Raw genomic sequence first — 24,877 nt, 5'->3', positions numbered from 1 at the left:
CTGACATTTCTTACTTAAAAAAGAGAGGGATGGGGTTTTCTTCCCTGAGATAATCTGTGTCTCTGATTTGCTTCACTTGTTACACGGACAGAAGATCCTGTCAACACAGAAATAATGCCAAATATTTACAGTCTAATGGAACCCAGGGACCAATTAACAACACAGAAAACCACCAGGCAGTGTATTTCTTATTGTAACAGGAGGGTAATCTTACGTTACTGCTGTTTCCCCATTTCTTAAAATAAAGCGCCGGCTCTTTGTCAATGATTTCTCAGTAGTAATGTTTATTATCTGGTAGTTTTACCATAGCCCATTTATCAATCGTTTTCCATGTGCTTGGGTCAGTCACAAAACCTCTCTCTTTACTTGTACCCCCCAACTCCAGAAAGAAAAAAAAACCCAAATCAAACCCAACTGCCATTAGGGCTTCAGATCAGTGATGCTAGAACCTGCCCTCAACCCCAAGTTCTCGAACTGCTGATTCTTCAATAGCTTGATGAATGCGATGCACCTCGTCCTGCGTTAAAGTCCTCTCTGGGTGGCGGTAAATGATACGGTAGCAATGGCTGACCTTCTTTGTCCTACAAAATATAAACCAGAAGAGGACTCATAAATATACGTGCCTACAAATGCAAATACATGAGGCCAAACACTTACCCTCTGGATCATTTTTTATTTGTGGTCTAATTTTGTTCCTGTTGCTTGAAAATCACCTTAATGCTAAAACACACTGTCCGGAGAGGTGGGACTGAGCTGAATTTTAATTACGGCAGAGGACTTTGCTGAAGTCCACCCTATATCTCAACTCGTACTGAGGTGTGGTAGCTTCTTACCAGACCAAACAAGCCCAGGAGGAGGGCTATGCTAACACCGTGGAACTGCTGCTGACACCACAGCTCTCCCATTTTGGTGCTCATGAGGCTACCTTGAGGGAGCATTGTGCACACATACCCCCCACAGACCAGCGGGGCTGGTGGCAATGGGCATAAGGAAAATACCATCCAGCCTCTGCACACTGGAGAGCACTATGTTGCTAGCTAATGCAGAGCATCTCACAAGCCTCGCCACCCAGGCTCCAGCCCGAGGGAGGACACCAAACACACAGCTGCAAAGGAGAGTAAAGCGTTTATTTTTCAATTCAGGCAACGACTTTGCCTTCACTGGAAATAAGAAACAGGGGCAAAACGCATCTAAATATCCATTTGTGGGAGAAGGACAGGGATGCAGGATGAGGGTGGCCGTCACTCCCAAAGCTGAATGGCTGCACCTGGGCATCGGCCACGCTGCCACCGAGGTGTGGGAGCAGCCCAGCAAACCTGGGAAGAAACGAGGGAAGACATGACAGCAGGCACACATGGCAAAATTTCTCACACCTTGCTATGGAAAGGAAAAGACAAAACAGAACAGGGAAAAGGAACAGAGAAAAGGGAATGATGGGTTACAAAAATATTTCAGAGTTGCTGAGTTAGGCAAAGACAAATTAAAGCAAGCCCAGGAGCAAACCGGTAAGTTGAATATCGAGCAAAAAATCCTGCTCTCCATCAAAACCAGGCTGGAGTACACAGCTCTTGCAAGGGCATCTCTACAATGGCAGTGCTTGTATTACTGAATTGAAATGGCACTTGTGGCACCCTTTTTATTTTTAGTTTCAAATGGAACCCATACAACTTCTTCTTTCAAAGGTAAACACACTTCAGTGAAAAAAAGAAAATCTGAGGGGAAGAACAATGGGAAACCAGAGATCAAGTACTAGACAGAAGGATCTCCCAGACTGGCAGAAGTCGGCATTTAATGGCACACAAAGGCATTTCACAAGCTGCAGGTCATCTCTCTCCTGAAAGCTGTTTCATGTTAGAAACCATGCTTATTATGACTATTAGACTAAAATTCAGGTTATATGTGCTCATACACAAAGATAACTCTCAAGATACTCATTTCAACCTCAAATCCTACTAGAAATCGGTGCAGGAAGTTTTTATTTCAGAATTGCTATTTGATACCAACTTTGTCCCACCACACATGGGGGGGAGGCTTGCCCTCCTCCCACTGGCAGTTTACAACAAAAAGGTTATTTCAAATTAAAGATTCCTCCTCCTTTCTTGTGTGCTTTGACGATAAAGGAAGTTAAATCTGACTAGCATAGGAAAGGGCAAACTGCATTATCATAAAGTGTTAAGCTGACTGCAGTTCGTTAAAAACCAGCTAAGAGCCTTCCCCGGGTGCAGGTTAAACGCTGTAGAACAGTGATCTTTGAGAAAAGAGGTGGAGGTGTAACGATGAGGAAGGTGTTGCTCTGTTCTGTTCCACTGCTGCAAAGCAGTCAAAAGGACAGACCTGGGAGAAGCAAGTAAATGGAATCACAAGGGTTTGGCCAGATGCTACACTGTAAGAAGGACATTTAAGTAAGAGAGCAGGATCATGAATTTGGGCTCAACAGAAACACTTGTAAAACCAAGCTGGCAAATACCATTACAGCTGGTAGTAGTTCAGCTTTTAATGGAGCTCCAGCAATCACCTGATCGAAAACATTTGCAAATCGCTTTGGCTGAAAATCTATTTAGATGTTCAGTCAGAGGCTTGATCCTGAAGTCTTGTACATACCGGGAATATATCCCATGATGGAAAACTCATTACCACCATTTAATGTGATGTAAGCAGACGTTTGCTTAATGTGTGTAAGCTGCTACAGCACTTTCTTCACTGGTCATGGTTAACTGAAGGTAACGATTTCTCTTGACCTACGTGTTTATGTATCCCCCTCCCTCCATCCCAGCAAGCAGTTCATTCTAAGGCAAATTAAATAGGTCAGAATAGGACGCAATAGTTTCTTGTGGGTGTTGTGGAAAACCAGCATCTTTAGGAAGCATTTAAATTAGGAAAGGGTAGAGGTCTTACAGAGCAGCACTGGACTACAGCTGTTAGCTGCAGCTGAAGTTAAAGCATTGGTGCAGGAGAAATAAAACAGGGGTTGCACTAAGTGTAATTAATCTAATTTTAATTATAGCCAAAAAATGATGGATCTACTAATACATATGGCTGGCTAGACATAACTCACATGGTTGGTATGTTACATTTTTCTCCCATCTTTTAGATAGGTTTATTTGCATCTTTGTTACTAATTGCAAGGAGTATAATGTTTCAGTGCTATTTCAATAAAGGATACACTGCAAGTTTCAAAACCTTTGTTTTCATAGTAGTATTGGCTAACTTTTCAAGGAAGATGGGGAAGAGTACTTCTTGGCTTTCCCCCCTGCTTAATACTTACCCCCCTGCCCCCAAATAAAATACTAAGACAATGCGATTAATCACTGCCATCAGCTGCAACTGAAAACAATTACTGGCAGCAAATAATACACATTTGCCGATTCCCTTTCTTGCTTTCCTTTTGTTCGGCAGCATCACAGAGAATTTGCCTACCTTAAAGATGGCTGTGCTAATGCATAATGACCTCTCTGCTGCATGTCATGCTGCAGCCCGATGATACAGAAGCCGTAGCTCTCTATCCTCAGCAACAGAAAATTTGAGGCCAACACCTAGAACAGCAGTTTCACCAGGTGAAAAAAAAAAAAAGAAGCTTAACAGTGAGTGCATTGGGCTTTATTTACCTAAACTGCACCACCAGACAAGTCCATGCAGTTCGCAGTCACGCGGGCTCCTCTCCCATTAGGCTTCAGCTGATCTTAGTGTCACCAGCCTCCTCTGCACCAGCCTGCGGCTCTCAGGTAATGAAACAGTGAACACAGTGAAGCACTGCTCAAAGGGAAAAGGAAGACCGGGGTTTATTCTGACACCGCATGAGGAAACAAGGTACAGTCTGTGAACAAACACTGGAGTGCAACAATGCCTAATGCTCTTTCATACATTTTTTGGAGGAAAGAGCTTTGCCTCGTGATTTTCAGGAACTGGCATGTAGCCGCCTCCAAGTGCTAGGGACCTGCTCAGTGCTGCGTCAGAGCTGCTGCATGGGGCCAACCTGAAGGCCAGTGTATATATTCCGATATTTCAACCTGATATGTGAACAGGGCAAGAAATTAAGGGGCCTTAGTCTGCCACTAGTCTAAAAAAAACAAACATGAGAGCAATTTGACACTGGGACCAGGGCTAGAACGAAAGGGTATGTTAGGCGATAAAAATGAGTACCTGTGTGTTAGCTTTCCCTGCATGGAGGTCCACTGAAGGATGCTTTAAAAACAAATTGGTGTTGCAGTTTGACCCCAGCTAGCAACTAAGTGCCACACAGCTGCTCACTCCCCCAGCCCCAGTGGGATGGGGGAGAGAATCACAAAAGTCAGAAAACTCACAGGTTGGGATAAAGGCAGTTTAACAGGCAAAGCAAAAGCCATGCACACAAGCAAAGCAAACCAAGGAGCTCATTCACCACTGCCCATGGGTGAATTCAGCCATCCCCAGGGAAGCCGGGCTCCATCACGTGTGATGGGTACTTGGGAGGGCAAATGCCATCACTCTGAATGTGTCCCCCTCATTCCTTCTTCTTCCCTCCATTTTATATGCTGGGCATGATGCCTCATGGTCTGGAATACCCCTTTGGTCAGCTGGGGTCAGCTGTCGCAGCTGTGTCCCCTCCCCACTCCTCCTGCCCCCCAGCCTGCTCGCTGGTGGGGTGGGGTGAGGGGCAGCAAAGGCCTTGGCTCCGTGTCAGCGCTGCTCTGAACAGCGAAAACATCCCTGTGTTACCAACAACACACTGTTCCCAGCACAAATCCAAAGCATAGCCCCATACTAGCCACTGTGAGGAAAATTAACTCTATCCCAGCCAAAGCCAGCACACTTGGCTAGAAAACTGATCCCAGAAGCTACCAACAGCAGAACACCTAAACACACCAGGAAGCCTGTCTCACGTTAGATAAGACTAAGACACAGGCTCATTTCATAACCAAAATGTTGCTTAAAGAGTAAGTGCCTGGTACTGGCATTTGTCTCATCCACATGTAATACTGTGCCAAGAACGAAAATTTCTCCATCCTGTACTTGAAGGGGGAGATAAAAGGGGCAGCAGTGAGTGGGGAAAAGACCCACGTTTTAACTGTGTACTACCTTCCATCCATCTTAACCAAAGCACAGAAGCACAGAGACTTCTGTAGGGAGGTTATTACTGTGGTGAGGGCAACACAGAACCAGACATTGCTCTAGAAAAATGGATTTACTTTGAGGAACAGAAAAGCAGAGATGACAATCTCCCACAGCACCAAGGAGTGAAAAAAGTACCATATCTTTTGTACTCTGAGCAGTGCACTGAGCAGTACTACTCACCACCGTATCTATATTGCACCTTTTCCTACAGAATACTGTTTTAAATGAAAGATCTCTCATTTAAAATGAAAAGAGATTGTAGACAGGTGATGGTTGGTCTCTTCTCCCAGATAACAAGCGAGAGGACAAAAGGAAACGGCCTCAAGTTGTGCCAGGGGAGGTTTAGGTTGGATATTAGGAAAAATTCCTTCATTGAAAGGGTGGTCAAGCACTGGACAGGCTGCCCAGGGAGAGTAGAACCACTATCCCTGGAGATATTTAAAAAAACATGTAGATGCAGTGCTTAGGGACATGGTTTAGTGATGGACTTGGCAGTCCTGGGTTAATGGTTGGACTTAATGATCTTAAAGTTTTTTTCCAGCCTAAATGTTTCTATGATCTACGCACATGGTAATGCAAGTATTTGAGATTATTTTCTCTCTGTTAAGTGAGTCATGTTAAATAGGTTCTTTGAGGGTCTCCCAATTCCTGCCACAGCAGTTTGTATCCCATATCCCCCCCAAAGATTCATCACGTAATTGCCTCACATAAACCTTCACACAGTACTCAGTGACCACTACAGGCTTCACAGAGATCATGTCATGCTCTGAGTATGCACGGAATGATCTTAGGGAAAAGAAAGCCTTGTTTTGTTTGCAACAATGTCCTGAAAGGGATGATGATGGGAAGAAATGAAAATACTGTCTCATGTTACTAGCATCATAGCTGCCAAGCCGTGCGGAGAGCACAGCTTTGGTTTTGCTTTGTGGCTCCAACAGTTCCAGAATGGTTCATGTTGTGATGGGGAGGAATATGAAACTGCAAGAAGACAACAACAATGACGTAATTACCTTTTCCCTTTTGTTTCATGCTTTCAAACCACATCTACCACTATGACAGTAGGTACAACTGCTAAATGTCCTACTATAAATTTTAAATTGACAAATAGCACTCTTTTCTGGGAACCACATCATGGAAAATGGCAAAAGGCTTGTGCTATATACCTTACTGTCAATGGCAAATAATTCAATTACCATGGTGATATGCACGTAAAATATAGCAGTAATTCTCTGAACAAAGGCCCTTCCCAAAGATGCATTCTCATCAGTCCTTTCAAATGCTAATACTCCATTTCTCTAGAAAAGCGTATTGCATACAACAGCATATTTTAAAAAATGGACATGTTTTTGTTTAAGGTGATTTTGATGCTCATCAAAGGCACTAGAGCACCTCCAGCAGAAAGAATTGTTTCAGACCCACAGAAAACAGGCAATAGTAATTTCTGTTGCACATCTTTTCCAGCTGACACCTGGCAGAAGGATGGTTCAGCTTCAAAGATGGTTCAGATCAACATAACCATGTTGAGACTGTCAACATTATTTGACCTCAGTGGATTTTTCCGGTGGCCACTTTAAAAGAGGTGCATGTTCACTGACAGACAGTTGGACCGATATATTGTTCTTCTCTTTCACAAATGGAGACCTAATGGACTTTTTGCTCTTTTTTAATTGGACTTGGTGAAATCTGTATCTGAATAACACACCCTGAACCTGCTTGGCCTTTTCATTATTTCTTTCTTTCTTTAATATTAATTCCATTTTAAGCTTTTCTCTTAATGTAGAAAAAAAAAGTCAAAATTCTGTTAATAGCCAGCTTACTGAGAGAGATAAAGAGCATGGTATGGGATGCAGTGGCAGTTAAGATAATGGAAGATAGATGAAAAATGAAAGCACTTGGAAACTTTTCAGCTTCTCAGTCACTGAGACACTGTTAAAGAGCCATAAATAGGATCTAAGACATTGTCAAGTATCCAAAAACACTGGGCTGGTTAAAAAGTTTTGATCCCGATTTTCCTTTTCTACCTAAATCTACCACCTATCTTCTTCCAAACAGATATATACTAAAAAAAAAAAATAAAAAAAAATTCATAAGCATCACCTGAAAGGTAAGTCTCCTGGCTGTCAGATAGACTCACTAACTGTTTAGTGAAACAATTCAAGCAATTACTTTTGTTTGGCCCCCAACAGCTTTTTCTCATTTCAACAGACCACCTCGGTTTGGTGCCACATGCCAGCGAAGGAACAACTAGTGTGAGCAGCACAGGGCTCTCTTCTGCCCAGCTCCCAAGCAGAGGGAACTCTTGCAAATAGACCAAGCTACAGAAGAATCCGAGTGAGTATTTCCCTCGTGCACTGCTACAGTCACCTCAGTAACCAGCCAACGACAGCCACCCCATTTCAGATCCAAGCACTTCCCATTAAAAAGCTCTTAAGCCTCACAGCATCAAAATTAATGGAATCCATTACATGCAAGCAACAATGAAATATCACTAGGGTGAAGAGTAAGGAGAAAAATATCCTCCTCCATTATACCAAAATAAAATCCAAAGTCCCCACGGGATAAGCTAACTGTAACCTAGACTTTTGCTGCCACAGAAGGCCAGAAAAAAAACCTGCAAAGACTTGGGGTGTGGGATTATGTTTTTTTCTCATTTTCATTTTTAATACAATGACTCACTGATTCCTTGAAGAAGGCAGCGATCAATGGTTGTAAAGCAGGTATGAAACCAGTTCTCAAGGGGATGGATTCCAGCATCAGCGATGACTGCTTGTCCTCCAGTCTCCTTCTCTTAGGGAAAATCATCAAGCACAGGTGACAAAATTCCCATCATATCTGATCTATGCCAATACTGAGGAATCCATTCCACACGGACTTAAACTTGGATGTGCCTGAGAGCTATGGCTCTTGTAAGACCAACTTTGTGCTCTCAGTTCACACTGGGCCTCCCCATTTTTCAGGGGTTCACCACTCCACGTAGTAAGTCAGTTCAAAATCCTGCTCTAAATCCAAGAAGATGCAAGAGTAGGCTAGAGGAAAAATATCTTCAGGACTTGTCTTGCTGTCAGCATAGCAATCCTGGAGCACTCACCATGCCAGATAGATGCAACATTATGCACTTGTAATGGAATGCCTCTCTCAACTTACCAAGGCGGAGCCTTGCAGGAATAAAAAAAACAGCCGTGCCGTGGGCATGCCCACAAAATCAGAACATGTGCAAGCCTGTGAGGCTCTGGATAGGGTAGGAAAACCTACTTTTTCTTCAGGATTATCACTATGACCGATACAAGGCCTGCACAGGTGGAATAGAGATAGGAAAAAGACAACTTTTTTATACACACACACACACACACACATACAAAATCCAATTAAATAACTTCTACCCATTGCGGTGCCAAACGAGAGAAGGTTGTTTGGTAAAATACTTGAGACAATTGTATGTCTAAACATAGAGAAATAATTGGATGCTGAAAGTAAGAGAAAAAATGATAGTCTCAGCATCAGACAGGATCGAATACTTGTTCTGTGTACAGCATAGGGTTTTATTTCACTTCACTTTCCCTGGGTTTGACTGAAAAGGTGCCATGTCAAATGCTTTTCAAAGCCTAATCATGTTTTCACCAAAACAAAATGCAAGGGGTAACATTTTTTGTTATCTGTTGTTTAAAAATTGACCACTAGAGGCTTAAACATTCTCCAACCCAGCAAACAAAAGAACAAAATAACTCAGTTTGGATATTGTGTCTCACGGGAACTGCCACCTAAGCTCCTTACTTTCTCCTTTCCCGTGTAGCTCAGAACCCATGGCAGGACTACATTTCCCATGACAGGCCAAGGCAAAAAATTCCTATGATGGATCTCCTCTCTCTGGAAAAGAAACTTGGCTGCCATAGCTAATGAGGAATCAGAGCACACTGAGGAGAGCAGAAGCATGCGATACCTGGAAGTCTGGCAGCTGAAGCATTTTGGCTACTAGCCAGAAAATTCTTCCAGTAAAATTTACATTTTCAGTGAGCAAAACCACACCAAATCAATATATTTTCTGTCATTGCTGGCTCTCCCGCTTTCTCCACATTTCTCTTGACCTCCTAAATCCTAGTAATTTAGTGATAGAATGAGGCAGCTCTGGCAGCAACAGGCTCTGTGGGTCTGGCAGAACTTCATGACTTAGATACCTCATCCACAACCCCTTGTGCCCTTCCAGGGCAACTGGCTAGTACAGGAGCGGGTCAGAGACACCATCTATTTGCAAAGAGTAACTCTGGAAGACACAGGGTGTTTGTAGAGTTGCTGTGCTTCTTGTGTGAAGCCATTATATTCATCTCCCTGTGAGCACAGCATACAAGTAGAGCATGTGGAAGAGGTTCTGGCCCTACTTCTGTCAAACAGCAACATTAATGATTCCATCACTGGTCATTAGCCACAACAGTATCGCTCTAAAGTTTCCAACCATTGACAACTGAAATGCCACCTGGAAGCACTTAAGAGTGACAACCTATCTCAATAATGTGAACAAATCCAACACGAGAGGTGAATGTGGACTCTTTCACATGCTATCTAAAATATTTATAGTAAAAATGTTGTGTGATACCTCTTCAGTTCTTCTGAGTGAAAGATCAAAGAAGAGAAGTATAAATATTTAGCAGTTTTTCCCCCAACTAGATGTTAATACTAAAGGCTACAAAAAGTATTACTAAAAATAACATTGCTGTCAAATTAAAACATATTTCATAATTGACTAAAGAGGGAATATATATGAGAATTTAAAACAATTAATTCTCCTATGAAATGAAGATGGATGGGAGTGACAGCTGGTTCAGAGGTACCTTCACTGAGTACTAGCAGAAATCAGGGTCTACAAAGTTAGATGGCATACAAGTGCACGGGCAGGACTGAATGCCATTTCAGACACTTGGATAGATTTCATGTCTGAGATTGCTGGGTTTGTCCTCACCATGCCCAGGAGCTACGTGTTTAAGCTCCCTTTACACTTGCTGAGAGTTGAGGTAAAGAGAAACACGGCTCTGGACTCAGATCAAGAACCTATATGATCTTTCCAAGGTCACATAGCGAATTAATGAGGGGGCGGACGGACGGACCTGGGTAAATGCAGACACAGACCCTTTGAGATACCCTTCTTTCAAGTTACTCTCTCTCACACACAACACACACACACACGTCCAGTCACCCTTCTTTTCTGCAAATTGTACAGCAGCCCTGAAAACAAAGCAGGCTATGGCAGGAAAATCATATGCGTATACTCATCTCACATACAATGGACAGGGCAGGGAAAAGTGCAGAGCCAACATCAGGATAACCAAAGGTGCTGTTTGTTAAGTGACAAACTAATCCCAAATAAGAAGAAAACAGGATGGGGAGAAAAAGAAGGGAGCAGGAAGAGATAACAGACCAGAAGACGGGAGGGACTTCAAAACTGAAAGAAGCAGTTAAAAGAAATCACTGTCCTTTTTTGCATAAAAGCAACAGACATTAAAAGCGCCTGCTCTCCCGGGCAGCCTGCAGGGCTAGAAAGTGACTTACAAACATTGGTACCTACGTCTACAAATATAGGGGGGTTCTCAGTGGGGCTGCTTACAGTATGTGTTAAAGCCGGTGAGAATTCTGCAGCTGCTTGCACAATTAAGTGTTGTTTACAATCTCCTTCCAGTCCATCCATTGTTCTTCCTCTCAGAATTGTCAGGTTTTACTAAGCTTATTCTGGCTAACTGGATTTGTTTTGGAGATGCAGAAATTCCCCACTTTCCCTCCCTAAGGGTAGCATGGTTCCACACAGACAGTCACAAGAAACCTGTTGTCATTGCTTTTCTGACAGTTGCTGCCTTGGGAAGACAACACGGAAAAAGTCCCCAAAGTAAGCATAACTACTGGCCAGCAAATTAAACTACTGTTAGCACACAGGAAAACTGGCTGTTAAACATTTCTCTTGCTGGATCGTGTTTGCACAAGTAATACATTAGGACCATGATGACAGACAAAGAGCCTGTGTCTTGTAGGTGAGGCTTGCCTGATTGTTTTGAATATAACAGTGGGGAAAATGTCACAGCACCATTGAAACTAGCCAAATGATGACAACATATACCAATCAGGCACACTGGCCAGAATGTTTACAGCTGTCAAAATGAGCATTAGTTTGGAAAATTGACTGCCATGTTTGGCGTGTTGCCCCCTTAATATTATGGGTACTCTTTATGAAAAGACAAATGAAAAGAAAAATGTAAATGTGATAGGATAGGATGTATGCACAGTGGATGCCTCCTGTGGTAAGTTGATAGGAGCATCATACATTTAAACACCATGTGGGCACGAAGACTAAAAGGTCAGGGCACAAAATAAGATGCATCATCCTGTAAGTACAATGAAATTATTGGTCTGCCCCTCAATAAAGGAAATAAAGCCAAGGAGATATTACACTAGGAAGATCAAAATACCATTTTTGCTAAGACTTCACTAAAAAAGGCCAAGTGATCCTCCCACTAGAGCAGGAATTAATACCAGCAAAGGAGGGATAAGATTTCAGCTCAGAATGGGGAATACGCAGGGAGCACTAGAGTAAATCAAATATTCTCGAATTGTCCAAGAGATGAACTTTGCCCTAAGATACTTTAGGAATGAGCAGAAGAAATCTCAGAGCTGTTATCAGTTGCCTTTGAGAGTTCATGGAGGACAAGTAGGGTACCAAATGTTTGGAAAAGGTCAAACAGAGTGCTTATTTTTGAAAATGGAAAAAAAACCTAGGAAGCCATAGGAGCTATGGACCATTTTCTTTTACTTTAAGTTCCTAGAAAGACTCTGGTGCACATAACCAAACCACTTTTAAGCATGCAATAGAAATAAAAAAGACCAAAACCAGAAAACATGGATGTATCCAGCAAATCTAGTCAAAACAACTCATTTCCCTCTATAAAGGGGCAACAAACTAATAAGTCAATAACCAATAAATTGCAGGAAGCAGCAAAACACCAAGGCAGGCAGCTGCACATGTAGGGGTGTGTATGTGCATATGGCACGTATCTTCAGTCAGCTAAACCAGATTAAAAAAAAATGGTCTAAGATCAATATGCCACAAAATATGGATCCATTGGCAGCTTCAAGCAGTTTCAAAGTTGAAAAAGCTTAGGAAAATTTTTTACAAAAGGTGAAAAAAAAAGAAGAAAAATACTAAATCCATTTCATAAAACCAGGTAGTACAAAATCCGTCTTTCTAAACGTTTCACCTTGGAGGGAATTGCATGAAGGTAGATGAGAAAACTGGTGATCAATGATTACTACTAAAAGGTGATATTCCAAATGGCTGGAGTAGCTGCCAATAACGTGTTGCTTCTGGAAGCAGTTATCCACAGTTCATAGCCAAATCTGAAGGATCATTCTTGTAGGGTTCTTTATCCTGGCTCTTGGATGATGGAATATTTTCATTAATGGAATAGGGGATGCAACAGAAGTGGGTTTTAACTGGTGGATTACATTAAGCTGGGTAAAACAGTAAGTATACCTGAGGACAAGATCAGAATAATCTTGACAGACTGAAAAAGCTGAAGTGTACAGTTCAACCAGGACAAGTGTAAGCTTCTGTATTTAGCCAAGAAAAAACGAGCTGCATGCAGAGAGGATGGGAAACAACTGGGCATACAGCAGTGCTGCACAAAGCATCTAAGGACCACACAGAATCAGGAGCTGAAGGTGAACCTGTGATGTTGTTGTGCTGCTTTAAGCTAAGCAAGCACCACTCCAGGATGAACTGCTGGAACGCAGCCAGAGCGACATTCTTCTGTCCTACTCAACACCGCTGCTGGCTCAGCTGAAGTACCCTCTCCACACCTCAAGAAAGATGTGAGGCAACTGGAGGCAGATCACTGGGGAGCAATGAGAACAAGCAGATGTCTAGATAACACAAATTATAAGGGAAGACTGAGAGAACACAGGTTGCTCAGCCTAAAGAAGAGAGAGCACAAAAACACCCTTCAAATAGATAAAATGCTGCTGCAGAGTTAGGTAATAATCTGCTCATCAACATTCACAAATGGCAGGAGACAAAAGTAATGAGCTCATATTGCAGAAATGTTCACATTGAAAATATGCTTGGAGAGGTGGTGGGGTCCCCATTGCTGGAAATCTTTAAGGACTGGTTATACAAGTGTCTGTCAGGAATGCTATAAGTAGAGCTGATCCTGTTTTGGAGTAGGAGGATGAACTAGGTGGCAGTACTCTTCAACTCTTTAGCATAAAATAATATAACGGTCTTTAAAATGCAGAAAGTGATTGAGCAGCAAAGATAGTTCCTTGTAGCTCCAACTGAATACACATTGTGTATTTGTTTATCCCATTGCATTAAAAGGACATCAGGAAAAAACCCAGTTCAGGAAGCCAAGGAGGTAGGAAATACAAACCATAGCTGCTATACTTGGAAAAAGAGCTCTATGTTACTAATACTAGATTCCCAGGAAATAAAGCAAGCAGTGAAAAACTTCTGAAGAGGAACAGCAGAGACAACAGACAGAGGGGAAAGGAATCCCCTGAAAATGATGTAACCTTTCTAGGGCAGCAACCCTTCTGTTAGCCTTACAGGCCAATGTTGAAATACAGCAGATAGGAAAGCAAAGAGCTGCCGAGTTACCTGTCACTGCCTAAAGCCAATCAAACAAAACCCCCAGAAAAGTCCACCCTGTAGGAGAGCATCCCAAAGGGAGAATGTCACTCAGCTGTTTGTCCCCTTTGCTTCAGGGCTGAGAGATGCCTTAGGAAAGCTCTAAGGAACAGCCACAGAAGATGCTGCACATCCTTGACAGGCTGAACTGCATCTTTCTCTTTTATGCTTTTCTGACTTTATATCAAGAGGTTAACCCTTTGCTTTCAGTTTCCTAAGTTCACATTTAACCCCAGGGAATCTCAAAATAAGGATAAAGTCTTTCTTCTAACAAAACAATGCTGCAACCAAGCCTGTTGGAAATCTGCACCCCAAGGCAATGTGGGGAAGTTCAGGGACTAGGAGACATCTGAGACACCAATCCTGGAGTGAAGGCTGGCTGACCCTCAGGAGGACAATCACTCTGGGGACTACGGACTTTTGACATAGAAACTGAATAACTTCATGCCCTGTTGCAAGCAGAGAGGCTGAAAAATACAAAGGAAATGTCTGAGGACATACTGAGATCAGCTAACGTCGTAACAGAAACACAGAAACAGAATAGAAATCTCATCTTATGGAGCCTCAATATAGTGCTCTGAATAACCAGCTGTGTTTCCCTCATGCATGTTATCCTGGGCTCCCCATTCTCACTCACTTGCTGTTCCACATTCACTTATTGCACCTCTTTCTTATGCATACAATAGCTGTGAGGAAGGAGCTGTCTCTCATTTTATCTGCCTACACTGCCTTTTGCAGGAAAAAATACTTCATATACTTTTGTAAGAATATGTATATATGTGTACATATACACATTCAAAGTCATTGCTGCAAAGCCTAGCTTTTTATTAACCTTTGCAAGTTTGCTTGGATTGATAAGATCACCAGTTTTGGGGAAATCTTGATGTTTTTACTAAATCTTTTTCAAGGATTGTATGTTGATCTCATAAAAGTTCCATTGCATATGTGTTCTTTCATTCTTACATGAAATATGAAGTTGCCAAGGAACAAATAAACTATTTATGACTTATGCCTGTACAGTAATGAAAAATGGCTTAATGGGGGCACGTACTACTTTGAAAGTACTTCAGTCTCTTGTTCCCTGAACTGGAGACTCCCTTAAACAGGTTTGAGACATATACGCTCCTCTCTCCCCTCCTCAAAAAGATCAAATTCTTGCTTATCTAAGTCATAGCAGAAAGACTGATACACGCCACAGGCTCCTGCACCACGTCCCACACACCTGCCTCACTTGCAGGTAATTCAGTGTAGGCTGCATACAGCTGCACCCAGACAGCACCTATTAATCCAGATAGCTAACTGAAATGAACTCAAGTTATTCGTACATTACTGACTTCAGAGGTATAGAAGAGATTGGTATTTAATAAACATAAGATGCAGCAATTTGGTGGCATGACCTAAAACGCCATCATTTCTGCTAGTAGATCTTCTTAATCTGAACTACAATAACAAAGAAGGAAAGAGATGCTCCCGAGATTACAGGTAACTGCTACACCTGAACAGTCACCTCACCAACTGTCACCAGGAGGTCTTAAGATCAGCAGAGTTTGTTCTCTGCTTTGCCTATTTCTTGTCACACCTAGCCAGGACGGCTGGTGTTCTAACATTTGTGGTTTTAAATATACGCAGTACCAAAGAATATGAAAATGATTAGGCACCCACTGCTGACAGGGTTGCAATGCTACTCATGCTCCCTTCTGAATCACCTGCATCCACTGTGTCTCTCCACTTTGCTCACACACACAGTCTTCTCCCCAGCCAGCGACACCACGTCTCTGCAGAGATGGCTGAACAAACTCAGGTGCTGGCTGTGTGGAATCGGTGAGGGAATACAGCTCGTAAAATGCAAGAGATGACAGAGGAGACACTGTAGCCCTTAAAGAGGAAGAAGAGGGGGACTGCAATATTCCTGTGACATTTTCACTGTAGTCTCCACCAAAAAGTGAAGAGATGGAGACACAGTCTGGACATCCCAGTAAGGTCAGATTGCTGAGCAGTGTGAAACAGACAAAGGGAGAGAGACATTGCAGATGTCACTCCTGAAACCCACACACTTTTCATCCACAGGATTTAATCAGTATCATGATACTCGATGGTATTTTGATTTAACTCTAACATCCATATGAGGAAAGGTTAAAATGATCTAGGACAAACCCACGACAGAAGCTGAAGCATCAGCCCAAAGCATAGGCTGCATGGGGTTTGGACAATTATAGGATAGTCAAAACATTTTAAAATACTTCTAAGCTGCATGAGAGCTTTTTTATATTGCCAGCGCATCTGCACTGGCAGGGACAAGCTTAGTTCTCTTGTATCTCAACAGATCTCAGTTCTGATTCTGTATATCCCGCAATACATCACAGAAACTCCACAGGAAAGCAATGAAAGAATCTGGCTCAGGCTCAGCATTCACCTACAAAGCCCATGCTTAGATCCATACTGTGCTGGATCATCTTCAAGGGACTTTTTGTTTGTTTGTTTAAAGGTTGAGCCTGTATCTATTTTCTTTTCCTCAAATCCTGGGTGAGCATTTCAGTAGCACACAGGTGAGTCAATAAAACTGAGCAGCAGTGCTGTTTGCCCAAACCCTGCTCCAATCCTGTCTCCAAGGTGCTTCTCCCTGCTTCTCAGGTTTGCCCTGCTGTACTAACCCAGCACATCTGCCTGAGTGCCTGCATGTGTGATGAACCACACTAGCGAGCTGACGTGGTTGAAAAATGACCAGGTAGAAAAAGAAAAAAGACCTTAGATTCCCAATCTGGTTCACTGAATGGCCGCACCAGTCACTGTGCCAGCACAGTGCGGAGGTGAGAACAGCACAAACCAAGACTTACATTGCCAGGAAAAATCCATGTGGAACCAGGGGCTAAAATCACAAGCTGGTAATTCACTGAATCCACATAAGCACTAAAGCACATCCTCCTTTTTTTTCCCCCCAAGTTCATGTAAAAATATGTTATACATCATGTTCAAAATGAGACTCAGATATAAGGAAGAGGAAAAAACCCATCTGGCTGTCCCCAAATGCTGCTGAGTCCAATCTCCTGATCAACTGAAGGCAATGGGATGACATCTCTTTCTGCCAGCTGAGGATTCAGCTGACATTTTAAAAACATACAGGACAAGTCCACAGGTAGCAATGTTTTTAAAACTGATCAGCAGAAGCAGCCAGTTGGATCTGCTCTTAAAAATGATAATACACCAGTTTAGTTAGGAAATGAATGAATGCATTCAGGAGAGCATGAGAAGAGGTAAGCAAAAACAGCTGTGACAGCTGAATCTTGCAACAGTGCAAACTGTTTTGCCACCAGTTGAGCCTGAGGTCAGTGGTCTGAGCAGACCATATGTGTGTAAGTTCCTCCACAGGGCCTCTGCTCTAGCAGAAACTTCAGTCTATGCAAGTGAAGTTCTCCCTTCTGGCAAACATAATGCAGATCCTGGGAAGAGAGACCTGTGCTTGTAAGCTTGCTCTTTCAGTATTTCATCAAATACAGCAGCAACGCTTAAGAGGTTACTGCCATTAAAGATGAATCTGTTCAAGACCATTGTCTTTAACTACTCCCCTGTATTGTGCAGTATTGTAAGCTGACTGATTGGCTTTTGGATGTTAAGAAGCAAGGCTGGATAGAAGTAGGGCGTGGGGATCGAGAGGAAGAAATACTAACAGTGAATCACTCCTTTGCCGATAGAAGGCATGGTTGCCTTTAATGAATAATTACATGGAGATTGTGAGAGAGTCTAAGTGGGACTGTTATGAAACTTAACTATGAGATACTTTGAGTAATGATCTATAAAGCTGCTAACTGGATTCAGTAAGTTGTTGAGTCATTACCATATAAGACTGGGTTGCTCTGCATGGCATACGAAATCCATATGGCTAGAGGCACTGAGTGGTTTGCTTTTGGTTAGAGAAGGAGACGGAGATGAGCATACATGTACATGGATTTTCAAGAATAAGAAATTAGTAATAAAAAAGTAATTAGCTGCAATTACATACCACCCACACTAACAGTATTTTGTCATTTACCTTTTAATTAAAGAAGTCCTGTGACTAAGAATTAGCAGGTATGAAATTAGCACGGATTTTTAATACTTTGGGAAAAAAAAACCCACAGGATGTTCTCCGCACCAATGTATCTCTTATGACATCAACTCAAAGTAAAATGAGGACTGGTCAGAAGGATGCTGGGTACTACATATAAATTACTGACCTTTCAACCTCTTAGAATACGTTTACATTCAAACTGAGATGCCAAATGAATTGAGCTCTTAAGACAAGAAAGAGAAGAACTTATGAAACCACCACCGCAGATACAATTCATTCTGGAGTAACTACTCAAGCAAAGACCCAGAGCTGAGCTAGTCAGACAACTCTACAATCTTTCACCTGAAGAAAGTGTGATTAGTGGAGGAAATGTCACATTTACAGTTAAAAATTGTTTCAAAGACAACTCACATCTTTTGGCACAACTCAGCCATTTAAAAAATATTGTAAGAGAGAGAGGCAGAGGCAGCAAAGAGCACTCCTTTTTATGATTTCTCACCCTTGTATTAAGCCACCAAATTTAGCTTGAATATTCAGTATCTCAGCAGTTGGCACTTCCCAGGCAGTGGTGCTGAATTGCTCTCTTGATCCTCAGGGATGCAGCGCTGGGGCTCTTGGAGACAAAGGTTTCCTGCACAGTACCTGCACAGCCCCATGTAGCATCAGCCCACAGCCCAGCACGGAGCAGCAGGACAAGGAGCAACGGGGAACAGCAGCTTTTCCACTCCCTCTGCTGTGAAAGGGGAGAGGTGGTCTCAACAGCTTCTATATAGCATGTGGGAAGGGGACAAAGGCAGTCAAACTGTATGGGGGAAGCTTATTTACTAACAAATAAGCTTCTCCGGTGAGCTTCCTCAAAGGTGACATTGACAGCATTGCACAGAAAATGAGTACCTCTTCTGAAGATGACCTTGCCCACTCACCACACGAAGTATCAGAGCATTACTCCCAGCTGCAGCACTGTCTTGAGCAGTGCAACATTTGTGACCATTACACATGGTCACTCTACTGCCCTCATGGGTTTTGCAGTTGTTGGGGTTTTTTTGTGTGTTGTATTTTTTTTTTTAATGGCAGCTAGTCTCAGCCTTCTTTTTCTGGCTTTTCACTCTTTTTATCCCTTCCACTTTCGTTTTGGCTTGGCTTTTGCTGGCATCGAGCTGTGAATCCTGTACATGGAGCCAAGTGAAGTTACTTGGGAAATTCAAAGGAAAAGAGCTGTAGCAATTACCCGAAAAATACTTTTAGCACAGAGGTACCAACTTCATGGTCACCCTCACCTGTAACCCCCTGGAAACACCACGCAAACCACAGAAGCATAGGACAGACCTGGAGAGGATTCACAATTTCACCTCTCTGCCGTGTGTGTACTTGGCACCTCTCAGCTTCACATCAACAGCACCTTCGATATGTCTCTTTTTAACTTCCCAACACTTTTAAGGACCCTTGATAAAGGGCACATTTTTTCCTCCATTATATATCACTAACAGAATACCACAACAGATCAGCTTGGTCTGGATGAACTTGACCCATCCATATTGAAATGGAAATGACCCATCCATATGAAATTCTGATGGCAAATGATCGTAACAGTTAAATTTAGCTTATGGCATAAACCTCCCCCACCCCGCATCACTGGGCTACAGACATGCTAGTTTAAGTGTTGTGTGTCTTACAAAGGTTACCACTAAAAGAATTAATGGACCAGGATGAAATCATATTTTAATCAGGAAGTGAACCAAACCAGCGCCTTGCTGAAAACTTATCCTCTCTAGTGTTATAAACATATTTATGCACACACAGTAATCATGACATTCACTAGCTTTGACCCTTCTATTCAGGACAAGCACACCTGCCTTCTCTCTGTTTTCTCCAACGAGTACATACCAGGCATGATTGGTTTTAAAAGGTTGAAAGCAGGCTCAAGGAAGCAAAGCACCGACAGAAATAACTAGCTGGTTTTCTGCTAGAAACCAAGAAGAGCATCTCAAGAATTACAGACAATGCCAAAATCAAATTTAAGTGTACTCACATACTGTGATGCTTGAGCTATGGAGGTTACTGTTACCATTCATCAGCTGAACTGCTGAAAGCAACCGTGTCCGTGTTTCTATGCATACCAACAATACAATAAAATACATTAGCTTAAACTGCTCCAGTAAGAAATATTTAAGAATGTGAAAACTTCCAGCCCATGCAGATGAGCAGAGGTGGCAATTCATTCAGCTACAAAAATGGGATCAATTCCAACGACATGTTAATACTTTATTTATAGCAGCCTGGCCTGCCTAAACTAACATGTTCGTCTCTGACAAACATCAGAAATCTCTGACCATGGCAGGATATCAGAAGGGAAAGCAGGGCTGATATGGAGCGTGAGTGACAAGGGCTTGCTGAATGTCATTCAATGAATCATTTAACTCTTTGCATGTGAAGAGAAATGCAGGCACCTCACTTAGCCTTCCTAAGAAGCTCAATTCAGTAGAAATTCCTGTCCAAATAAAAGGCTCTGAAATCCTTGAAGAATGAAATCTGAGCATTTGACATACCCGGATTTTGTATGCAGGACCAAGCCTGTGAATACCTGTAGTCCTGATGCAGGAATGCTCAACTCTTATGTGAGACAACGTGGCTTCTCTGAGGTCATCTGGCAGTGTGGAGTGGCAACACATGCTAAGGAAAAACTCCTACTATGAAGCTTGGAAAATAAGGAGGGTAAAACTTTGTGCATAAATGCTTTACAATGTATTTATTGGAAGTAATATCTGTTTACTTTCTTCTTCATCAGATATATCAATACAGAATAGTCTGTTATGAAACATCTGAGCAGATCAAATGGGTGTTTTAGATTTCAGAACAAGGACTTGCAGTTGATCCGTCACCCTCAAGCTTAACAGGTAAAAAAGTCTGTTTCCCTTCATCCATCATAGTGAGGAGAGCAGGAGGTGCAAACACAAATATGATTAGTCTAAACTGCAATCTTTGATGTGGCAATGGCTGCAAAGGTTACCTGCAAAATTGAAAAGCAGTAACCAACAATTTTTGCATGAAAAGGACAATCTCCAGGAGAAGGTAAAGGGCATCCATGTGACTTCTCCGCTAGACATCCTGCAAAGCCACAGATTATTCTCTTCCTACAGTAAATATCACAGTTTCTTCCTCTGGAAAGAGCAGGCAGCAAGGTCTTCAACAGCAACAGGAGCTGAGGCAGCCCTTGCCCTGCTCGCTCCTGTGCCAGCAGCAGCCCTGCCTTGTGCCAGCAGCAGCCCTGCCTTGTGGCCACACAGCCGGCTGTGCAAATGATACCTGGGCGGCCGAAGCACACACTCCTCACCTGCTTTTTTTTTTTTTTTTTTTTTGGACTTGTTTTCAGCTAGATCAGTCCCCTGATTCAGTTCACTGATTTGGATGTCATAACACACAGGATGGCACAAGTGCAGAAGTGAAGACCAGGAACAGTTAATCAAGATAAAAGTTTTTGCCACAGCCTAAGATCGCAGTTCCAGGACCAAATCCAGAAAACCTGCCAGCTCAGCTCCTACCTGCTTTGGGCTCTCATAAGCAATTGCCAATGTGAGATGTGATGTCTCCAGTGGGACCCATGCAGGAGCAATGCCTGAAAGCCTTAACCTGGCCTTTCTTAAGTCTGACTGAAAACATCTGTCATATGCCTCTAATTTCAGTACGAAATTGTATCACAATGTAAATGATACTGCTGGCTTGTAACCCATATGAGAAACAAAAGAACACTGAAGGGGGTTCACCTTGCAATACATTCATTCTGTAAGCAATTTTTCTTCTGTTCCTTACAGTTGCAGAGATTGATGGGAGAGTAGTAGAGACTTGTGGGATTTGAGATGTTTGGCTGGCTGGCTGCACAAGAGAATCTGATTCACTTGTGTTTCCTTTCAGAAATGCAACAGCCACCAAAGAATCACAAAATAGAGCCATGATTAAACAACTGATTGCAGGAGAGCGTGGGGATGCCCACACACATCAAACTTGCTCTGCTCCTGGGGAAGTTTGCAGCCCATGCCAGGTACTGCAGTGTTAGACTGCTCCCTGTCCTCAAACTAGCTCATGCACAGGCTTTCTAAAAGCAAGGCAAGCTTTTTATTTATGTCTTCCACTTGCATTTACATTTTTAAAGAGATAACCGTGATTTTCCAAATAACTATTTAAAAGATCACAAAGAACCCATATAAACATTGGGATATAATTTGGAGGAAACAACTATGCATCTTGATTTAACTTTCAGGTAGACCTTTATACTGAAAAGCAGAGTAAGTGTAATAGGAAAGATGGAAATACAGTTTTAACTGATGTATGTAATTCAGTACATATATTCTGTAACACAACTATATGTTGTTGTATTTAACAAAACAGCACTCAAGTAGCATTCAGAAAGAAAAAAAAACAACCACAAGCACTTCCAATACTTTTGTTAGCTGAAAATTGCCAATAATTTTTGTTGCAAAAACATTTTCCTTGCACTTTCAATATTCCTCTGAGACAAGAGCGAAAATACTTTAACTGTGAAAATGATCCACTTTACAGGCGTCAAACTATTTTTAAACCCTACTCTTCAGTCTGCTCCTCTATGCCTAGATCATCAGTAATTTATTTGTGAAATTCCCCGAGGAAGGGAATTTGGAAAGGAAGGGTAGGTGGGAAGCAAGAAAAGCCACACACAGACACACAGACACAGAGAGAGAGAGAGAGAGAGAGAGAGCTATTCCCTACGGGGGAGGTTACTTGGTGCCAAATTTTGACACCTGACACAAAACAAGTACCACCTTACTATTACCATGCTTCTGCTGAAGTTGGTGAGATGCCCAGCACTACCATGGAAAGCAGAACCAAAAGCTAACGCTGAATGTTCAGAATATGGAGGGAGCAGCAGACTTAGCAAAGTGTCGTACCCATCTATCCCACGACATAAATCACTGTAAGGTTGCAGAGGAAAATCAGACAAGGTCTAAGTAGGAGGGCATGTCCATTGACTCCACTTGAGACGAAAAGGAGTAAGACCACAAAATTTGAAGATGGAAGCAGGTAAACTGATACGGGAGATGTGGGATGGGATGGCATGAAAAAGATCACTTGAAGCACTCCCTGAAGCCCTATGTGCTTAAGTCTTAATTTGGGAGCAAATCCAAGAGGGATATGCTTGGAGTCCTGGACTGGGGTCCTCCCCTATCCAACATCAGGTGATACTGCAAGCCTTTCTTTGCTGTCAGTGGAGGAATGACTGACAGATTCCAAAAGCTGCAAGTCCACCAGGCTTTGGTTCTCCTGCGGACATTTCTTTCAGCTGTACTGAGAATACAGCTGTACAGCTTTCTTCCTGCTCCTTACAGTGTGTCAGTGCTGCAGGGAGTATCTTTTGTGATAAGGAATTAAACATCCACTGCCTCAAAAGGCACAAAACTGCTACAGGATCAACAGCTTAAAGACAACTAATACATCTTCTTTTATTTTTTTTTTCAGTGCGAGACTTTTGCAGCTATGACACTATATCCAGGTGCAAAACAAGTAAGCGAACTGCACTTCTGAACACCCGAATGACTCCAGGTGTCATGCATAATGATATGCATACTTGCCAAATGTGGGTGTTAGAGGACTTGTTACGAGTACCTGCCTGTTGCATAAGGTGTTTCCCAAAACCCAGAAGGAAAACATTTAGCGCAATACAAGTCCAAGCTCATGTTTAAAGCAGGAATTGTTGATCCTAACTCAATGGAGCACCAGATCTTCATTCCATGGAGCATAGAAAGAAATGCTAGTCAGGTATGTCTCTGGAAAACATGCTTACAGGAACATGTCTGCTTGCACATAAAGGAAGGGCCTACTTTTGGGAAAAGGGTGTCCCTTGAAGATCTCATACATCTGTTTTGATGAACTGCCCTGGAGATTTTCTGTATTGGTTTTTCCAGAAGAGGAGGTTGTACAAAGCACTGCCAAAGCTTGCCTTTCTGCAAAGGTTGCTACCTCTGCTGGAAAAAGACAGCACTGAATACACATTTTAATGTTACACAAGACACAGTTTAGACTACAGCAGCAAGAAAGGCAGAGACACAGACATTTCAGAGCCCATGCTCTCCTTGACAAAGTCAAAAACCAAACCAAATATTGAAGAGCCAGCCCTGCTGAGTTCTCCTGCAATGTGAATTGTGGTTCTTCTGTCAGTGCCTAACTGAACAAGCCACAAACACATAAAATCAAAGCAAATACAACTGTTGAGAAAAGCCAGGGAGAATAAAAGTGCTCGTGTGGCAACTTAGTCAGCAATCCGACTCCAAAGAGAGACTTAAACCATCTTCCCTCTACTAGTGAAACTCAAAATCCCAGTTCAGGGTTTACGGTCTGACCTTTGGGCAATGCGAAGCCCAGAGCCTTGCACTTGCACAGTGTCTAGAGGAGCCTGGTCTCAGTCATGCCCTCTTTACACGAAATTAAATCGAGCAAATAGTCACCAGCCTCCCACCCACCCCGGTGGGGGGTTACAGAGCTGCCAGTAAGTTCCATTTCTCATTTTTCTGCTTCCCTCCTGCACTAGCTCTCTAACAGGCTGCTGTTTTACAGTGCCCTCTTTATGAAGAACTTACCTTCTTTTAGAAGATCACGAGGAATCCTTTTCCACAGGTGGTTGTGGAGACAGAGGCAAAATTGACAGTTAATGTGAGAATGTCACCTGCTGTTTGGCTGGGCTCGGTGCGCGTCAGGAGATGAAGTGTAGACACAAACTCGTGGTTGCTTCCCGCTCTCCAGCTCATCCACTTAAGCCCGTAGATAATAACAACATATTTACATGGATATCCAACACTTGCGCGCTTTTGTCTCTGCCTGCCATCCATCCCAAAGCTGTTTTATTGGCTCTAATGACATAACCTTCCTACTTAGCCATGCAAGGAAGCACACAGGCTATGAAATCGACTTTCACTGCTGGTTTGGATTCTTCTGCTAATTCATACAGTTCTTCATTCCATGCCCTTTAGGTCTATAATAAATATCACCCTTGATAAGTCGGAGCAAGAATTAAGCTAATATTGAAAGAATCTGTCGGACTACTTATTTATTGTTTT

At 42.5% G+C, this 24,877-nt stretch overlaps 1 protein-coding gene across 6 annotated transcripts in view; it reads right to left on the bottom strand.

Moving 5' to 3' along the window:
* Positions 1–264: 264 nt before the first annotated feature.
* Positions 265–24,877, bottom strand: part of FARS2 (phenylalanyl-tRNA synthetase 2, mitochondrial) — a 249,532-nt gene continuing 224,919 nt past the window's right edge. For all 6 annotated transcript variants that reach the window (XM_056333249.1, XM_056333242.1, XM_056333246.1 and 3 more), the window contains one exon: positions 265–581. In XM_056333249.1, the coding sequence (XP_056189224.1) occupies positions 443–581 (139 nt within the window). In that variant the 3' untranslated portion in view covers positions 265–442. The remainder of the gene's footprint in view (positions 582–24,877) is intronic.

Source organism: Falco biarmicus, chromosome 3, assembly GCF_023638135.1.
Source record: "Falco biarmicus isolate bFalBia1 chromosome 3, bFalBia1.pri, whole genome shotgun sequence".
Classification (NCBI taxonomy): Eukaryota; Metazoa; Chordata; class Aves; order Falconiformes; family Falconidae; genus Falco; species Falco biarmicus.
Note: the sequence above shows the minus strand (reverse complement) of the source record. Positions and strands in the feature narration are given on the sequence as shown.